This window comes from Xiphias gladius, chromosome 19 (assembly GCF_016859285.1).
Source record: "Xiphias gladius isolate SHS-SW01 ecotype Sanya breed wild chromosome 19, ASM1685928v1, whole genome shotgun sequence".
Classification (NCBI taxonomy): domain Eukaryota; kingdom Metazoa; phylum Chordata; class Actinopteri; order Istiophoriformes; family Xiphiidae; genus Xiphias; species Xiphias gladius.
The window spans coordinates 23,300,004-23,319,100 of record NC_053418.1 but is presented as its reverse complement, the minus strand read 5'-3'; the positions used below and the strand labels follow the sequence as shown (position 1 = coordinate 23,319,100).

The window sequence follows — 19,097 nt, the reverse complement described above, 5'->3', positions numbered from 1 at the left end:
GAATTATAAATGAATGCCGCCTCTTTTCCCAGTAGGTTTGATTAAAAATAGGTTATTTACTCGGAGCAGTGACTTTGATGGAGTTGAAACTCTGGCCAAGCGTGTAATTCGTGAAATGATGATTTTCCTCCTGAGGTTGACCATGCATGTGTGCAGGGGCAGTTACATAACATGCGAATTATGACCTATAATATCTATGCGACATGGATAGCACTAAAGCTCCAAGTTACCCCCTGGCAGTGACAGTGGAGGTGGGATGGAAACTGTCAACCTACGTCTTACGGATCAGATAACAAAAATCTGTCAACATCTTCGCACACATTTTCACAGTTCGCGGACTGACACGGGGGAGAAGGCTGATCTGCCGAGTGGAAGTATTTGCTGCTTTCGTAGGCTTGCCGTGCTGTTTATTTCATCCCGCGAGCCCAAACACAGCTCCTGAATATTCATGATTGTGCCTCCGAACGTCAGGACGCAGCGGCGGCTCTTACTCCCGTGCAGAGAGCGGTAGGGGCAGCATGCCGGAGCCCGGCCGCATCTCTCCCACCGCCGGCGAGCATCGGCATCCTTTCCCAGCATCCGAGGGCAAATCTGCTCTCCGCTCTCCCTGCTCCGCAGCGCCGAGACGGGAGACCACGGCGGACTGACGGGCGCACGGAGCGAAAAGGGGGGACTGAGGGGGGGGGGAGAGACAGAGAGAGAGAGAGAAAACGCCGCCTTGTTTTTGAAGCATGCACGTATCTTCTGGACATAAGCTCCTCGGGTTCACATTCGCAGAGCGGGACGGACCGAGTGACCAGGACGCCTTTGAGGAAAGAGATGCCCCAGCCAAGCAGCGATAGCAGGAGGATGCTTCGACGCGGGCGGCTGTTGCAGTGCATCTCTCGTAAGATGGACGAGACACAGCGGGGCTGAGGAACTGGCGACTTATCACATTGCGGGGGGGGAGATGTTTTGCGAGCGCCGTCGGCTGCTCAAGAGGATGAGTGCCTTCCGTGGCGTCGTCTCTCGCTTGTAATATGTAGCTCAGGGGGACGGCGGAGCGTGTGCAGCTGTTTTTGTCGGCGAGCGAAGCCCATAGAAGCGTCGGCTAGAAGCCGGAGCCGAGCACGTTGGCCGCCAGCAACCTTCCCCATCTTGAACTTTCGTGTGAAGAGCGCGTGATGCCCCGCTACGAGGCGAGCGCAGCCTCCTGAGCTGTCCCTGGTGCTGAACGGGTCCGGCAGCTCGCCGGGTCTCTCCACGCGTTGACCCCCCTCGCCCCCTCCCCCCTCTCCGCCGAGAAGAGAAAACCAGCCTCCCGCAACACACAGTAGGGGTGACAAAGCAGGCCACCACACATGGACAGCTGCTGGGCTTGACTGAGTCAGCCAGACATGGCTGTGGCACGCAAAATCAAAACTTTGCTGACCGTCAACATTTTAGTGTTTGTAGGGATTATCCTGTTCTCGGTGTACTGCAGGATCCAGGACCGATCCGAGGAGCTCATCCAGATAGGGCGTATTTCTGACCAGAGGCTGCGAGCCAGGAATGGCAAAGTTTCCAACTTGGTGGACAGGCAGTCTATTATCCAGAGGCTGGAGAGGCTGGAGGACGTGGTCTACAATCAACTAAACGGTAGGATACAGCTTGAAACTCTTTAGAGTGGAAACACTGGACACATCTATGACTTGCTGGTAACGAAATCATTATCACCAGAAAGCAAAAGTGACCACTGCAAAGAAACCCCTTATAAATTATTTTGAAAAGGCAGCCCCCCTGGAACTTAGAATACTTTGTCATGGCATGCAAAACCCAAAAGGTGCGTAAGATTCACTCAGGTGAGTTTTTCCGTAAACCTAAAGCATGACTCATGCATTTTGTTGTTCTTTGTTGTTGTTGTTGTTGTTGTTTTTCTGTCAACCTGTAGCCTCATTTCTTGGAAAAAACCAGCTTCATTTTACACATGAAGCAATGTCAGAGGTGTTGGTGAGTAGTCTGCTGCCTCTAACGCACTAACCTGGCTTGTTAAGAAGCTAATGAAGCAGGGTGATGTATTACAGTGCAATACTTGCTACATGTGCTCCCACCGTTTGTGTTGATAGACTTTACTGGGCTGTTACTTTGACAGCCCCCCTCCTTCCCCTCCCCAGACCGTGACACCCTTAACCCATAATTGACTTGTTGTAAACTTCGCATAAACGTATGCCTTACGTATTGATGCCTGTTATTTCTGTATAGAATCCCACTTAAAGGAGGTCTCCATTTCACTGAAGGCGCCACTGGTGAAACATAACAGATTTAACAAGCTGTCTGAGTTTTGAAGGCGAGTCTAATGTCATGGCTCCATAACTGAATGACAGACTCGTATTTCATTACATGGCCATCAGTCTGTGGAGAAGATTTTTGGTCTCCTCAGCAGAGCAGCAATCTTTACAATCATGTTACATTCAGTTTGACTCTTTGTTACTCCTGGTCATATTCTCCTGTGGGAAATCCACACAATCACAGATGCTGTTAAAAATACAATTGGAATTTATTTGGTACTTGTTCACACGGATGTTTGAAAACACTGGACTGCATGCAGCACATGAAATATTCCCTGTTTATAATTCACAAGTAGGAATAGAAAGACATTAATTCCATCAGTGTTTAACAACTTCAGTGATATAATCCAACCTTTTATGTCCTCAGATTTCAATTTAAAGTCATGCATTAAAATTATATTCACTGTTAACACATAAATATATACAATTATTATACTAGTAGGCAAAGTTAGTGGAGAGTCAGTTGGCTTTAAGCAGTTTAAATGAATGAAGTTTGGGGTGCAACATACGACTATTTTAATTATCGATCAATCTGCCAGTTATTATCTCAGTTTATTTACTGTTATATGTGATGAGGAAAATCAGCAAATCCTGCCATTTTCTCATACTGGTTTGGTAACATGCTTCAAGGCAATGTCAGCGGTGTTACATGAGAAGACCACAGAAATGCTTTACTACATTACAGCACAAACAGATCCTAATGGAGTAAAACTCCTCACCCACTGACAGCCCAGAGCCAAATACCCAGCCCCTCATACCCATCTGCGAAAGCTGTTCTCAAGCGAAATAATGAGAAATCAGCACTGTTGGTCTGTTTTATTTATCAATGTATGATGTTCCTGCTTAGCAAAGTGTTTCTGACCGATTGCTAATCGATCAGTAAAGTCAGTTTTCATTTACTGGCTTACTGTTCTCTCCTGGGACATTGTGTCTTTATCATCTGTACAAATTGCAGGCTCCTGTAGCTCAGGATGAGGTGGGAATGTGAGGGATGGGGTCTGCTGTGTTGTTGTATTTTATGCTGGTCATCAGTAGAGGTCTGCTGAAACTTAGCAGTTCCAGAACACACAAAAAACAAATAGAAAATATATTTTCACAGCTGAAGATACAGAATCTCGCTCTAAATTTCTGTAATGTTAGAAAGACAAATGTTAGAAAGACAAAGTGGCTTGACAGTCCATTTGACTGTTTTCCCAGCAACCGGTAGTTAAGGAAGTTTCACAGCTTTATGGGCCCAAAACAGTGCGACCGTGGATTTTGTTTCCACGCGATCTTGTTATTATGCCTGAGCTTCAGCAGCTATTTGAGGGTCACTCTGTCACTTTGAGTTATGCTTGGCATCTGGCACCCAGCCAGCAGGCATTGCCTCTCAAAAAGTAAAATTCATCCTTTCAGCCACTTGGCTTCAGCCGTCAACCCCATACAAGAAAAAGAAAACACTTATTTACTTACGAAACATTTATTTGTGAGATTGTACAATGAGTTTGTCCCAGGTGAAAATCTGTATGAATTGCAGCAGTTGGTCTCATGCAGATTTTAAGTTGATGGACTTTAAAACATGAATTTGCACAATCGTATTTGCTAAAGTGTTCACAACTTTTTTGAATTTTTCCCCTGAGTATTGGCTGAAAGGCACTTCTTCTAAGGCTAGACGACACAGTCAAAAATGTCAGAGCTTATTGTTGTTTGTTAGCGAACACCATATCAGCTTCATAATATTTTTCTCAACACTGACTACTCTAAGCAGCGCCATTGAGTCCAAGTAGCTTGGACACAATTTGCAGGTCTGTCACAAGTGGAGAGAGTAACAGTCGATTATGGGCTGAGGACAGGAACTAGCTACAGCTCCACAAACTAAGCGCAAAGCTGGCAGAGTTGCGTGCCTTCCAGTTAACATAGGGACACAAGTGAATAGAAACCTACGCAGCAGTATATTATGATGACGCTGCTACGTTCAGTGTCAGACTGTGACAGAGAATTTGAATTTACAATTCACAAACAAAAACTACAGGCACAAATCTTGTTTTCCGCATTCCAAGTTTGAAACATAGAAAGGAATCAGTTGCTGTTACATAACTTTTTCTTTGACAGAGGCAACGAGTACGCAGGAGCGAACATGGAAACGTTAGCTGGCTGTCACAGTCCCTCCATGATTTGTCTTGAGCTCTTTAATGGCATACTTAATCATATCCTTAAATCCCAGGTCATTGCCCCCTTTTCTAAATCGTGCACAGAGCTCAAATTGTATTCTGTTGCCACTGGGAATAACTATGGTGAGAGGAGGACTCGGTGCGCCAATAACTATTACCATGTCCAGCAGCGAAATGAAGTAATTGCCCATTCCTTCTGTTGTTTATTGCCTACCAATGGCATATGGGAGCTAAAGCAAGGTCCAATTAGATCTGAAGGACATAAACAAGTCGGAGAATTTCTCTTTTATTGTCGTCTGATGGATGGTCACTGGACTTCCAACAAGAAAATAGCGTTCAAGCTTTATCAGCAGCCCATTCCGTGCAGAAATGAGCAACATGAGGGTTATCGGCAGCACTGCTGTGCTGTGGATGCCACCGTCTTTGGGTAATCAGATGAGAGGTTTTAAGCTTGTTAACAAGCTTATGAAGCAGCGTCTTGACCTTAAGTCCTGCATTAGAACAGGCAAATACCTCCTCGCCCGTACTTACCTGCTGAAGCCTTGTGAGTCTGACTGAAATGAAGTGTGCACACAAATAAGATTAGCTGCCATTATATAGGGAGAGATAGAAATGCATATTTTTAACATCAGAGTTTGACTGATAAGGATTTTGTAGGAAAATACTGTTATGTTAATTTTGAACTAAGCTGTAGATATCGAACATCATGTATTAATATTCAATTAGAGAATGAGCGATTAAAGAATTAATTCACTTAGTGCTAAATCTTGACTTCCTCCGTTACTATTGCTTTCTCTTTTAGCATGGTACAGTGGTAACAGTGGAGAAATTCCTCTATTTCCATGTCTGGCTGACAGTCCTCCATTTTGCCGGCGGAAATGATGACTGTCGCTAGCAGATTTTATCAGCAGAAACGCTCTAAAAATATGCCTCTTAAAAACCATATATTGCTATTAGCGAGTGAATGCGCTACCATTCACTTCACCGCTCTGACCACCGCTGGGTGTGTCATTGTTTCAGTTCGGCTGTTGTCCCACAGCTCACGGTCACACTGAGGCTCTTGTCATCAGCAATGCATGTCACTCCCAGCCCTCTCCCAGTGCGTAGGTGCTGATGGGATGGCAGCCTCACAGGCCCAGCTGCAGCACCAGATATGCTTCTTATCTGTAATGCCCAATTATGGCAAAGAAACCAATGCTGTTTATATGCTAAGCCTGCTGGGGCAAAGACTTGATGAGATGAAATGAGAAATGTCACACTCTCTCTCTTCCACACTGACATACGATGCTATGACTGTATCTTAATGATACACATCGCGGTGTGCCTGTACTGCATGGTGCGCAGTGTGCGATGGCGGCGGCTGCAGGGACACCACGTCAGAGCATCATGAAGCCTGATGAAATAAAATATATTCAGACAATGATATGTAGATTAGGCTGTGGTCGACAAAACAGATAAACATCCTTTCTGCTCAGCTTTTGGAAATGATTGTAATGAATTCAGTGGCTCACCTGACAATCAGCAGTCAACAACAGACAATAATGACAATTTCAGATGGAGTGAGCATTCCTCTTATTTATGCTGTTGGCCTAGAGTCCTTCAGTGATCACATTATCATCATTTAATGATGACATCGGATGAGGGAGGGCATATTGGCTGGTCTGCCGGGTTGGACAATTAATGACGGAAATGTATTTTCATTGTGTCTCTACACTTTGATTGTTTATCCATATTGTTTAGAGAATTTGGACAAAATCAAACAAAAGTATTTTGAAATGTTTACAACCAGTACCAAGGATCTAAGCTATGAACAGATAATACACACACCAAACAGACGCAAATGGCGTAAGAATTTGTGCAGCAACATTTTTTTTTTCCCTCTGCTAAATTGACCTGTCACCAGATTGAGAACTCGGCTCAGAAATACGTAAAGGCGCTCCTTATAACTGGATCATGCTACAGAGTCAGCAGATTCTGACTTCTTTGATATGAAAAGTTATCCAGGTGATTGTTTGTGCATCCATGGTTACAGTGTGAATGGGAACTACTAGTAGTTAATGCTGCATGACCTTCCTGGGTACAGATTTTTTTAAATGTAACAAAATATAGGCAAACAAGTTAGTTATTTAGGCCTCGTGATCCAGTATTGAAGCTTGGCACTGCGCGTGACTTGATACCACAGAAAAACAATAATTCCATGCATAGCCTCCATTTTAAAAAAAACAACACATTTTTTAATTTGAATACTGAAATGAAAGAATTATGGCACATTAATTTTCAATCGCATACCACTGTTTTATTTAATTAATATGCATGTTTTAGTGTGGTGATATTTTGTGTAGTCTGTTGACAGCTAAACTTCTACACATATGAAGAGGGGCAGTAGAAAACAACTGGACATAGAAAAGGGAGGCAGTAGAAAATTCCAAACAACTTGTGGTATAAATCACAACACAGATTGAATGCAGAGATTTTTTTTAATGAAATGATCAAATACAGTTAGTAGCTTTGCTTTGCAGCCCTAGTAATTACACTTATTAGACTGAATATGCTTTCTATTCACTGGTAACAATATAGTCTAAACATATGCTAGTGTGATTTTGGTGAGGCAGTCCAGTGAGGCAGTATCTAGTCAAGGAGAATGGTTGAGTCTGTGTCACAAACAGGCAGGGAAAGTGGTACTGAGACTATCAGCATGGTCTGTAATGGGTTAATGTTAACATAGTGTGTCTTAAACCAATGCAAAAATGCGGCTTTTATATGAGAAACTTGATAACTGGTAAAAGATTAATGTCCTGCCTCTGCGCTTTGTGCATTTTTTGCCCATGATGCTCTATATTTGGATTCTTGCATTGTCAAGCAAGCTCTTGTATGACTTAAATTTTTCAAAAGGACAGCATTCCATTGTTTAGAGATAATTTAGGGGTCTAGTGCTACTAATTTAAAAATCAGAGCTGTTCTACTCTTGACATGCCTGCAACTGTTATGACTGGCAGTGCCAGAATTAATGCAGCTCTTCTCCCAGCTCTCAATATTTCATAGATTTGTTTTGGCCTTTGAAGCCTTTAAACCTCACTAGAATGAGTTATTTTTCCCATCTTGAAGAGAACTCTGAATCCCCCACCCTCCCCTCACCATCAATATTTAGAACCCTGCTGCATCACTTTGGACATGCCTAAATCCACTCTTGCTCTTAAATCATTCATTAAAAAAAGGGGTCATCTTTGAATTTGTAACTCTATCTTTGTAAAAGCCAAATCAGACACACACATACGGGTCTAATGTGTCATGTCAGGGGGATTTGGACAAATGGTTTGCGAGGAACAAGCACAGAGACAGATGTATACTTGGACACAATGGGATTTAAATTGGCACCTGATGTTGCAAGGATCCACTTCCAGCTGAGGCTTTGGATGGGAATGAAGCCCTGAATGGAGGAAGCAGATGTTGGGCTGTAATTGCTTCGTAGTGAGATGATGAAAGTGTTACTGTGCGGTTTGGAGTGTGAGCTCACACGGGAAACAGTGAATGGAAGAATACTTCACAGGAAACACAAGGACATTTTAAAGTTGTGTAGACAAATACTACAGATATTTTGTTTGTAAGTAGTCCATTTTTGGATAAAAAATGTTTCCGTGTGACAGCGGCATTCGGGTCTTGCAATTGATAAATTTATGCAAATTCCTTTTTGTCTTTTTTTTTGACTTTCTGCTCCCTTCCAAACAAATTTCACAAGAAGTGGAGCCGAAATGGAGAAAACATAAAAGATGAATCAGAGCCAGACAGAGCAATTTAACTATCTCAAATTACTTACCAGGCGTTATCAAAACAGGTTTTTATCATGAGCTGCATAATAAAAGAGCCCTGAAAAAGATCCCTAAGACTTTACAGTTAAAGCCTATAAACAGCATCAGTTTATTTTAATGTCAGACTTACAACCCTTCAACGTGAAATAGTTTTTCTAGAATCTTGAAACTTGTGTTGACAGACAGCAGCGGATCAGATTTCCAGGCCTTAATCTGGGAGTATCCATAGCAGCTCAACCCATAATGGAATTTCCTTCAATCAGACAGAGAAAGTGGAAGGCAGTGGGAAGCAAAATAACACAACTACCAGAAAACAAAGCTGGCAGGCATTGTCCTGCTTCCAAGACTCATGCAGAGACAGAGAGGCCCTCCAGACTCGAGTCTCCGGCTCTGGAGGGTATCTGTGTTATTGTGTGACACGGGCGGCTATGCCAGATGGCTCGTGCATGACGTGAACCTCACCCATACTTGTCAAAATGCCACCACACTGGCTGGTGCGGGGCATGCTAAATCCCTCTCACGGTAGAAGCCAGTTCTCAGCCATTCAGCTCCAATAACAAATCTTCAGTAGCACCCATCCAAATATGGTGATTACTCCACAGTTCCTGGAGGGGTGAAACTGAGAGCTGAGCTCTTCATGGGTATGCGCTGTTTACTTACGGTCTCTGTGTCCATCTGTTGATAGGGTGAGCAGACGCAGCTCGATTTTCCTATGGAGGTCGTGCTGGAACCTTGGCTCGAAATAACAGTTACCTGACATTATGCTGGAAGTTTAAAATAGTCAAATAATAGTCAAGGCTGGCAGCGACAGATATGACTAAAGCTGACAACATGCTCTTTTTAAAACAAACTTAATCTTTAGAGAAAAGCGGTAGGGTTATGTATTTTTTCTATTTCCTGAAGGGAGGGTCTGTAATTTTCTTATGCCCCAGATTTATATTTTATTTATTCCTTTTCTTGCAAGATTCACTGCAAAAAAAGACTGAACAGTCTTTAATGGTAATGTCAAAAACACGCCTTTCGTGTGCGCCATGGATCATAAAGCTTCATTTTACCATCTACGGAGGACAACAATTATGTTTCTCTGTCAGGGCTTTTTTTTTCTAGTAGCTAGTAGGACCAATATGTGAGTTGTGAGAAACAGTTGAGGTGGATCTTTATAGTATTTTGGAATTGAACATTATTTCTCACTTTTTTTTAGCCAACAGTTGCCTTTTCTGTACTCCACATTACCCCAGCACAACGACAGTTAAATTAAATGTATGGTTTCACATAGAGTTAAACTGCAATATGATGCATTTTCAGCACAACCCCGCTTGTTCTACTCATCAGGGAAGTAGAAAAACTTACGGCCCCCAGCAGCCACAGAGCTGCCGCATGTGGCCCATGCATTTATTCATTATCAGGAGTTATAAAGCAGCGATTCATTTAGTAGTTCTTGGATCAAAAGTAAACAAAGAAAAAAACCCCACACCATTAATGTCAACATTATTTTTGCAATTGCTAATTCCAATCTCAATGTGTGATTTGGGCTATTAACAATTTTTGTTTCTTTAACATATCAAGCTTGATATCAGGCTTGATATGTTATTTTTTTTCTAAGTCAAGGTAAGGGTGTAAACCAAATATTATTAACCCTTGGGAGGGTCTCCCCCCAAATAATTTTTGCACAGTCCTTTTGAGGTCTGAATCGGTGAACAGGCATTGTCCCTTTGGACACTGCACCCCAATTCTCCATCCCTTTTTGAAAGTGTCTCTGTCACAGTACCAAACTGACAGTCTGTTAAATCACAGTCATGAGTCATTTTAATGAGAGCAGAGGGGGTATTTTAAGTCCAACACATTAAATCCTGTGCTGAATTTAGTTATGCTAGACCAAAGAAGCCTAACATGAAGGGGCTGACCAAGGACCAGCTCTCATTCACCACTAAGCACCCAGATAGGCATTTTGGCTGCTCTTCATGGATTCCTTGTGAGATGAAACGACTTGCATGGAACAAACGCTGTTTGAATAACCTCTTCATGGTCGTGGTGCTGCTACACACTGCTTCTATAATGCTTCCATAATTAGACATAAGGAGCCATTAGGGCCTCTGTGTAACATCTGGTGGGTCCTTGTTAAACTAAAGGTCTCTGTAAACATCAGTAAGTCTTAAATCCACTAAACCAAATTAAATTAAACTACACGGCAGTGATGTTTTATAACCATTTTCAGAAATGCTGATGTTTTATAAACAATTTTTTCTCAGAACTAGTTCAATTGAAATCACATTTCAAACCAAATGGATATGTGTTTATCATTCTGTCTCTGGAAAATCAGTCAGGTCAGAAAAGAACCTGTACCCTTATATGCATAAGTGGGTCAAAATTGGTCTGTTTTTTTCCAATATTTTGCGACAAAAATACTTAATGTGATATTCCAGGGAGTCCTCAAAAATCTGGTTCCCCCTTTTCAAATGATTGATTTACGTCTCTCAGGCCTGATTACCCACTGACTGTTCCAAGCCTGCTATTCTGGATGTGACTTACAGCTCTGCCGGATTAATTTCTCTCTGGTCTCTATTGTTGGCCCTTGTACCACTGTGTCTCCCAGCTTCTGCTCTGCTCTGCTTATCCATGTGACGTCTGTGTCCATGTGGGTGTTTTGCAGCCTTTTCATTGACAGACAGTGTAATGATGCTCTATGGATGGGCCCCGCTGGGTCTCTGAGCTTCCAATACAGCATTCTCCTCACACTGCTACAGAATGTCAATCAGCTGCCCCTCTGCATGGCCTCTCTTCTCACTTGCCACCAGAGTGTCTGCCTCCACACATGGCCGTGTACATCTGTATGATTGTCTTTCTGTTGTGTCGTTTTTTTTGGCAGGTTTGGCGAAGCCCATGGGGCTTGTGGAAGGACCTGGAGGACTTGGTCAAGGGGGAGCTGCTGCCACTCTGGGAGAGGACAGCCACGATGCCGAGGGGAAGTACGAGGAGTATGGCTACAACGCTCAGCTCAGTGACCGTATCTCCCTGGACAGGAGCATCCCCGACTACAGGCCTAAAAAGTATGTCCACCTCCTGTTTCTACTTATTTTCTGTCATGGAAATTCTACTTCCAGCTACAGCTATCAGCTCCACCTGTTTTTCCTCTGGCAGGGATGTATATGCAAAAACTCGACGCATAATTGCAGTACAAGATGTGTCATAAATGATAAGATGTGCAGTTAAATTGTGGTGTTGAGGATTACTGGAATTTACAAGAACTGCAAGCTCAGATCAGGACAAAAGTACATTGCACCGTCATGCTTTTTAAATGCTCTTGCTAAGCAATGGAGCCTGCACAGATTCTTTTCACATCTCACCAACTCTTCTCGGGTTTAATTTCCTTAAGGAGAAACATTTATTTCTAAATGCAGCGGTGGTGTGAATGGTTTTGATCCAAAAAAAACTGTCAGTATGCCCTAAGTGAGCCTTTTTCTATAGATGTCAGGAACAGGTTGGTGGATGGATTACTTAAGACCCATGCACTTTAATTTTCATTTAAGGTGCTATATATTTTCCTAATGTCTTCATCTTTATTCAGAACTTCTTGCGCAAAAAAATGAACCCAGTACCTGCTGTAGGGAAGGTTGATGGGGTGTATGGAATTTCCCATGAATCCAAAACTGCCTGACATTGGCTTCAATATTGAACACAAAAATTCAAATGTCACCCTTGTAAATTTAATGGCTGCCAGCAGGAGACTTTCTTGTACACCTGGTGCTTTATGACATTCTTTTTGCACTTGCCGCCCCCAGTTTCCCAGTGGCACATGGCACGTAGTAAACTTGCTCCAACCCCAAATGACACGAGTCAGGGAGCAGTGCACTGTAGCTGGCTTGTGCTCAAAACACAATTTAAATAAGTCAATTTCTGTCACGTTTGGCATTCATTTTACAATGGTGGGCATAATTGTTGTAAACAACAGCATTTTCACTGGCCGATAACTGTGGGGAAGTTGTTTGTGACTCCGCTGGTGTTCAGTAGAGCAGCTTTGGTGCCCCGGCATTCCTGATGAAATGTGCATATATGCGATATGCAAAGTTGTCAACTTTCCCTCTACTTCTCACATATTGCTACGCCTCTGTTCCTCCTCATTGGGGAGACTCTCGAGGGACGGTTATGACCTACAGGTAGAAGGTCACGTGACTAATGAGGATAGCAAGCTAGCTCCGTAGTAAGCTAATCTACTAGCACCTATAAAATGTTAAACCTTATAAACGTTACAATGGATATATTTCAGGAATTACTTATTGAATTTGATTTTGTCTTTCTACTACAATCACACAGAGCCTGCCCTCTGCATTATCTAATAGGAAGGAAGGAAGTCATACACCCAACTCCACTCTGTCAGGGTTCACAGCCGACTCCACTCTACTGTTGCACATGTTACTTTCAAACTGCAACAGCTTACACTCACAATTGTCCCCCATAAAACAAAGGCAGGTAGGAATTAAAATTACTCTTAGACAAGGGGACGATAAAAGTTAAAGTTGCTATAAATAATAGGAAAATAAGCTAACAAGGCTACCAAAAAGTAGCATACTGACACCTTCAGCTGTCTGCTTCTGCCGCATGACGCTGGCGTTGCAGGTTGTGATGGTCCCTCAAGAGTCTCCCTCTTCAAAAACCCGTCCATACTTCCTGCTTGATACTTTTCATCTTCTTCATCTGTCTTATTGCCTAACTCCACTTAATCCTTCCTCCTCTCTTATGTCTACAGCCAGAAGAGGTTGTGAAGGCTTCAGTGGGGAAAACAATTCATTTCATCCAATCTGCTTTGTTCCGAGCTCTTTTTCATGCACTGAGAAATTAAACAGGAGTGGAACAGGGAGGAGGAGGATAACTGAAAAGGAGCTTGATAATTAATAAAGTCAGCTGAGAGTGCCTCTGGAATGGATGGGTTTTAGGAAATTCCTTTTTTTATTGACAAATTCAACAAAAAATGGGACACAAGACAAAAGGAAAGCGAGTGTTAGGGTTTTGCTGAAGTGGTTGTTTCTGGTTTTAAATGGCACTGACTGTTTTGTGTGTGTGTGTGTGTGTGTGTGTGTGTGTGTGTGTGTGTGTGTGTGTGTGTGTGTGTGTGTGTGTGTGTGTGTGTGTGTGTGTGTGTGGATTTAGTGCTAGTGTCACAGGCACTATATTCTGCAGGCTACAAGTGTTACACAGAAGGATTCCTCCTTCCTCTTGATCTGTGTCTCTGAGCATTAATTTGTTGTGCCCATATAAAAAAAGCACATGGTCTCCAAGTGGAAACAAAACGTGTTGTGTCAAACAAGGTAAAGATTGAATCCATGACAAATATGCAATAGGTACACCATATGATAAACACTTAGTACATTTGTTATGAAGCTAAATTGGAAATCAATACAATGCAAAATGCAAACAGTTTCCTTTGCTTTTTTCTGTTCACACCACTGAAGTAGCACTTTTAAGAACAAATGAAACAGCAAAGCACTGCTCTTAGCAAGTGAAAGAATTGTTCAGAGATAGACAATGGATATGTTTACAGCCAGCAGTGCTGTAAATGCCAGTATTGCTGTGGCAATAGTCGGGACTTTTACGGTGCTTTCACAACTTAACTGTTGGGTTCAGTTTACACAACCTCTGCTGCGTTTGCCCAGCGGGCTCTTGTGAAAGCTGTCGATTAGACTAAACAACTGTCTGAACAACTGGACCAAGACCACCTGAAAAGGGGGGTCTGCTTCCAAGTGAACTCTGGTGCAGTACTTTTGTGGTGTGAAATCAAAACAGACAAACCCAACGATTTGTGACTTTAGCTATAATTCAAAAGCTAACTGTCAAGGATCACATAAGCAATCTGTATAAGCAATGTATATATATTTATGGGGCGAAAAAAAAAATCACTTGGTAACCATGGTAACACATACTGTATCCGAGTCAGCCTGTGAGTGCAGGGATATTACCAGATCAATAAGAAAATGAAAAGGTATTAAAACAGAGACTTGAAGAAGTAGAGTAACCATTATTCTAAGGTTATTATTTTATATTATTATTATAATTATTATTACTATTATTATTATTATTATTACTGAAATAAAAACATGAGCAATCCCTCTGTGCAGGTCTGTTGAAATCAACACATGAGGATGTGCATGAATGATGTGTTTCCCTAATGATGTTCTAATAGTTTAAGTAAACTTGAGCAGCAATCTATCATGTGGTGTGACCAGCCAATATCTCCAGTATTGTCAAGGCAAGCACTAGAGTGAGTTGTGCTAGTGTGCTACTTATTGTGTTTTGGCAGTGCCTCATTAAAGTGAATCAAAAAAACCACAATAGCAACTAAGTAATAAATAATGTCAACTCTTCTTTTGTCCTGTTTCTTCCTGGCCATTGGTATTCATAAATGAAGGTGTTAGTTGCAGTCTAATAATGCTCACGATCAGTTATTCATTGAGCTCTTTGTAACACCAGAGAAAATAAATTACCAGCTCATCAGTGATTAGATGATTACAGCTCTTGGATTGTTTGTAAAAAGCCATTGTTAACATGAACCGGACCAGAACTGAAAGATAACAATGTATCCTTCTCTTCCTCAGTCAGGACCAAATGTACTGAACTACAGGTGTGAAAGCACCCTCTGGGCCAGAACCAGCACTCACATGAACAGATTTTTTCTTGAGTGACACTTTGTGGCTTTCCCCAATTTTTCCTTACCCAGAATTTTCCCTTAGGTATGAACAAAATTCATGAGTGGACAGACATCTGTCTCCCTCAGCAGGAGAGAAAAAATGTGTATGACTTAAGAATTATAATGCCGTTGTCTGAATTGATTAATTTAAATATGGTATAAAAATTAACTAAAATAAAATGTATAACTAAGACAAAATTAATGCAAAATAATATTTCATTACGGAAATATTTCAGTAGTTGATAGGCTAGCTCTCTCACTCCATCAGCTTCCTCAGGATCTTTCTGCGAGGCTCTGTTCAGTATCATTATTTTGTTGCCCTCGATAGTGTAACATCGCCTTCTTTAGGCTATAATCTTCTCTGTTTGTATACTCTTTCTACTCTTTGATAATACTTTTTTGAATGAAATTTGCTCACAAACAGTTTCTGGGGTGTTGATTAAACTAATGAAGAAATCTCATGCTCCTCCTCATGAAAAGGTGCATTCATTGAGTTGAAACAAGCAATTTATAACAAGTATGTCCAGTTCTCATACAGTATGAAAGACAGTCACATATTTCAGATTTCTAACTCTGATTCTGTTATTTAGTCCTGCACAGAAAAGGTGAATGCAGCACTGCCAAAGTGAGGTTAAATGCAGGAACCAGGCACCACCTGTCCAATGGGCTTTTAATTGAAAAGGAGTCAATGAGCAGAAAGGACTTTGATGACTACAGAGAAACAAAGTCCAATGCCCTGAACGAGCGATCTGCACATTCTCAAGTCTCTCTCTTTTCAAACCCGCCTGTCTGCAGCAAAAGCCAATCATAATCAATACAGCCGCAATTTTTCTCGCACACAAAGACCTTTATTTCTCTCTTCTGCCCTTTATTTCTGCAAGTGACATTCTCAACTGAGATACCAAGGGATTTGAGCAGGCTCTACGTTATAGTTACTCTGAGCCTGCCGTCGCTGTCTTTGGGAGGCTTAGGTATGATAACAGTTCATTGGGCTGTGGAGAGAAAAACAATACAGGCAGACAAGCTGGTAAGATTACTGATGCCCACAAAACAAACAAAAACATTTTACATGTCACTCTACATAAATGCAATTTAAGGCATCAAACCTGCTTTTCACCCTCCAGTTCCCCTCCTGCAAGAGGCTTCTTATTCAATTACTCCGAATCTCACCTGAATCTCTAATGTAACTTTGCAGCAGATTTGATTTATATTTTGTCAAAATAGTTGTTAAACCCAAAACTATATTGAATGCTCTGCTTCCCAAAGGACCCTTCGTCTTGTGTTTGTCTGCCTGTGGGAGGGTGATAACCAGAAAAACAGGCTTACCTCATCTCCTAAGCGTCTGATACTGCAGAATGGGATCGTTAGGTCTCCACGATGCAGGAGCTCCTGCTGCAAATTGTTGCTCTTTCCACTGCTGGAGTTTATCTCCTCGATTTTGGGTTGGGGGGAGGGGTGTCAGAGAAATGACAAGGCAAACAATTATCGTTCTGAGAGGAGTGCTTATGGATTGGAAAGACGCTTTGGTGTTGTCTGCACTGCGCAGGTTACGGGAGGTTAATGTGAAATTTTACAGCGAATAAGAGTGGCCAGCGGGAAAAAGTCAGAGCGAGCGGCTTTGGCTGCAGGCTGGTGGAGGAGGAGAAAGGGGGGAGGTGTGGTAGAAATACATCTTAATCTGGCGTTCTGCTTCTGTCAAAGCTTGTTCCAGGTCAAATTATGAGCGCTGGCCAGTGAGCTCCGTCCCATTACAAACAGATGAGTCGATCGCTCATCCTGTTACGGCTTTACAAGGCTTCCCTGCTACTGCAGACAGGTACAAATTTAAGGTTGAGCGATGCCCTAAATTGGATCCAGTAACTAGGGCAATGGAACTACAATATCACTTTACGATCTCGACACTGAAATCCAGCCTCGCACCACATCTCAACTGGAAGTGATGAAGCTGCCTTACCCCTCGGACATTTTCAAGATATTACGCAGGTATTATTCATTAAACACAGCGTCTCCACCAGTCATATAACTGAACAAGAGTGAAATATATTACTTTGTTTTGCACAGTTGCCATGCCATGGCTGTGTCTCTGCAAAAGAGTAGGTCGGTGCAAAACATTTCCCCTCAAACTCACTGCCAGATTTGTCATTGTATTTATAGACCTGGCAAGGCTGATTGAGAGAGGCAATACAGAAAGCTGTGAGAGGGAACAAAGGAGTTGCTGAGAGGGAGCATAAATGCACCAGGAAGGACTGAAATGATATAGTGGGGTTATCAATCAAAACACTTGTGCATCTACTCTTAGTATAGATAGATGTACACAGCATGCTCCATCATAAACACTCTCTCTACTTTAGTTTTCTTTTTTTTTGTTACCTCTGCTGTCAAATGCTTGTGGGCTGTGGTAATGGAAATGATTGATAACAGCAAGCACAAGCCTACAGGACCAGTGAGATCATAGGCAGCAGAATGTCATTCCTATGCATGAATAGTTGCCAATATATAATTACAGTACCATGTAAGAAATTACATAAATGAAGTTGAGTGTTCCTAAGTATGTTACCTGTATTATATACATACCACCTTAAAATCAAGAGTTATGTCATTACTTTAAAAAATTTTACCTTACTGATAGAACTTTAAAAGAAAAAAATGGGCAAAGTGATTTTTTTTTATTGATATCAACATCATGATTTGAATGAGTGCAATTTTCAAACTGCAAGAGATGCAATTATACTTACAACTTCACATCTTCACAAGCTGAGGTGAAAGTTTAATTAGGCCGTAATCAATATTTTTATATTAACAATCATTCAAATGATGTGTGAAATGGGTCACTGTGGTGATGAACCCACAATGAATCACCGAATTTGCTTTGGTTTGCTTTGCTTTTTCCCTCACCCCTCTGAGATTTAAAGATCCTTTTAGCTCAGCTGTCTAGCTCCTTGAGCAAGACACTGAACCCCTAACTGCTCCTGATGCTGCGCCATCAGTTTGTGAATGTGTGAATGGGTGAATGAGGCATGCATTGTAAAGTGCTTTGAGTGGTTAGTAGACTACAAAAGCGCTATAGAAATGCAGTCCATTTACCATTGTTTTCATCTTCTGGCCTGCAGCATTATTGTTTGGGTTCACTCTCGCGCTCTTATAGTATAGTCTTTGGCTGCAGCAGGCAGCTGTTTTCAGTGAAAAAGCTCTAAAAGCCCACTGTACGCTACCTGCGCCATACCAAATGGAAGAAAGACACGGCTAGTGACAAGCTGGTGAACATAGTGGAGCATTTAGCAGCTAAAGACCCTGATATTTCCCTCAGGACTTGGTGGAGACCAAAGACAGAGGTAGAAAGAGAGTGAATATTGGACTTACATTCATCAGGTGGACAGAAACATTACGCCATGGCTGTATCCAAAACCGGTCCCTCAATCGTCTGGTTAATAACATACACTCTGTATGCAGGTGATTGTACTATACACTTGGTCAAAGATAGTTTTGTGAAAGAAGAAACACTCACTAACACATAAGTTTGAATGGGCTGTGTCTTTTTACTGTTCAAAAACACCAACAAAGATGCAAGCACATCATTATCACCATTTTAAGCATATCACTTAAAAAGCTTGGAATTGAGACCTTTAAGATTTAGTGCTGTGAAGCATACTGTGAAGCTAACGTTAGCTACGATGCTGGGCAGTCGGCTTTACTTAGCTTATCAGTCCGATGTCCAAATATTGCCAGACATGACTTACCAGCAGTTTGTTATAGTTACCATAACTGGGTAGATAACTGTCTATGAAAGCGTTACAAATAAATACAACAGCCTTGAGTTTTATGATTAAAATGGAATATTATTGAATAATGTGTACGACTAATATAATTAATGTGAGCTAAACTGGCTATTTTTTCTATAAAAAACAAGATTAGTTTCTTGCTAGTTTACAACGTAGAAGTTGACTTTTCTCTGACTGACTTTTAGAGACAATACATTTGATGCTTGGAACAATCATATTTTGTTTATTACAAAATGTGCTGTAGACAACAAATACAGGCCTTTACTTTAATTTATACAGTCAGAGAAATTGCAATTACATATTATCCTCAAATCATTCAGCCAATGGGTATGTAAGCTTAACCTGTCAGCCATCCTCCATAGTTCTAGCATTTCTTT

General features: G+C 41.7%; 1 protein-coding gene across 2 annotated transcripts in view; it reads left to right on the top strand.

Moving 5' to 3' along the window:
- The first annotated feature begins 1,376 nt into the window (after positions 1-1,376).
- Positions 1,377-19,097, top strand: part of galnt9 (polypeptide N-acetylgalactosaminyltransferase 9) — an 89,980-nt gene continuing 72,259 nt past the window's right edge. For both annotated transcript variants that reach the window (XM_040155576.1, XM_040155577.1), the window contains exons 1-2: positions 1,377-1,617; positions 11,129-11,309. In XM_040155576.1, coding sequence (XP_040011510.1) covers positions 1,377-1,617; positions 11,129-11,309 — 422 coding nt within the window. The remainder of the gene's footprint in view (positions 1,618-11,128; positions 11,310-19,097) is intronic.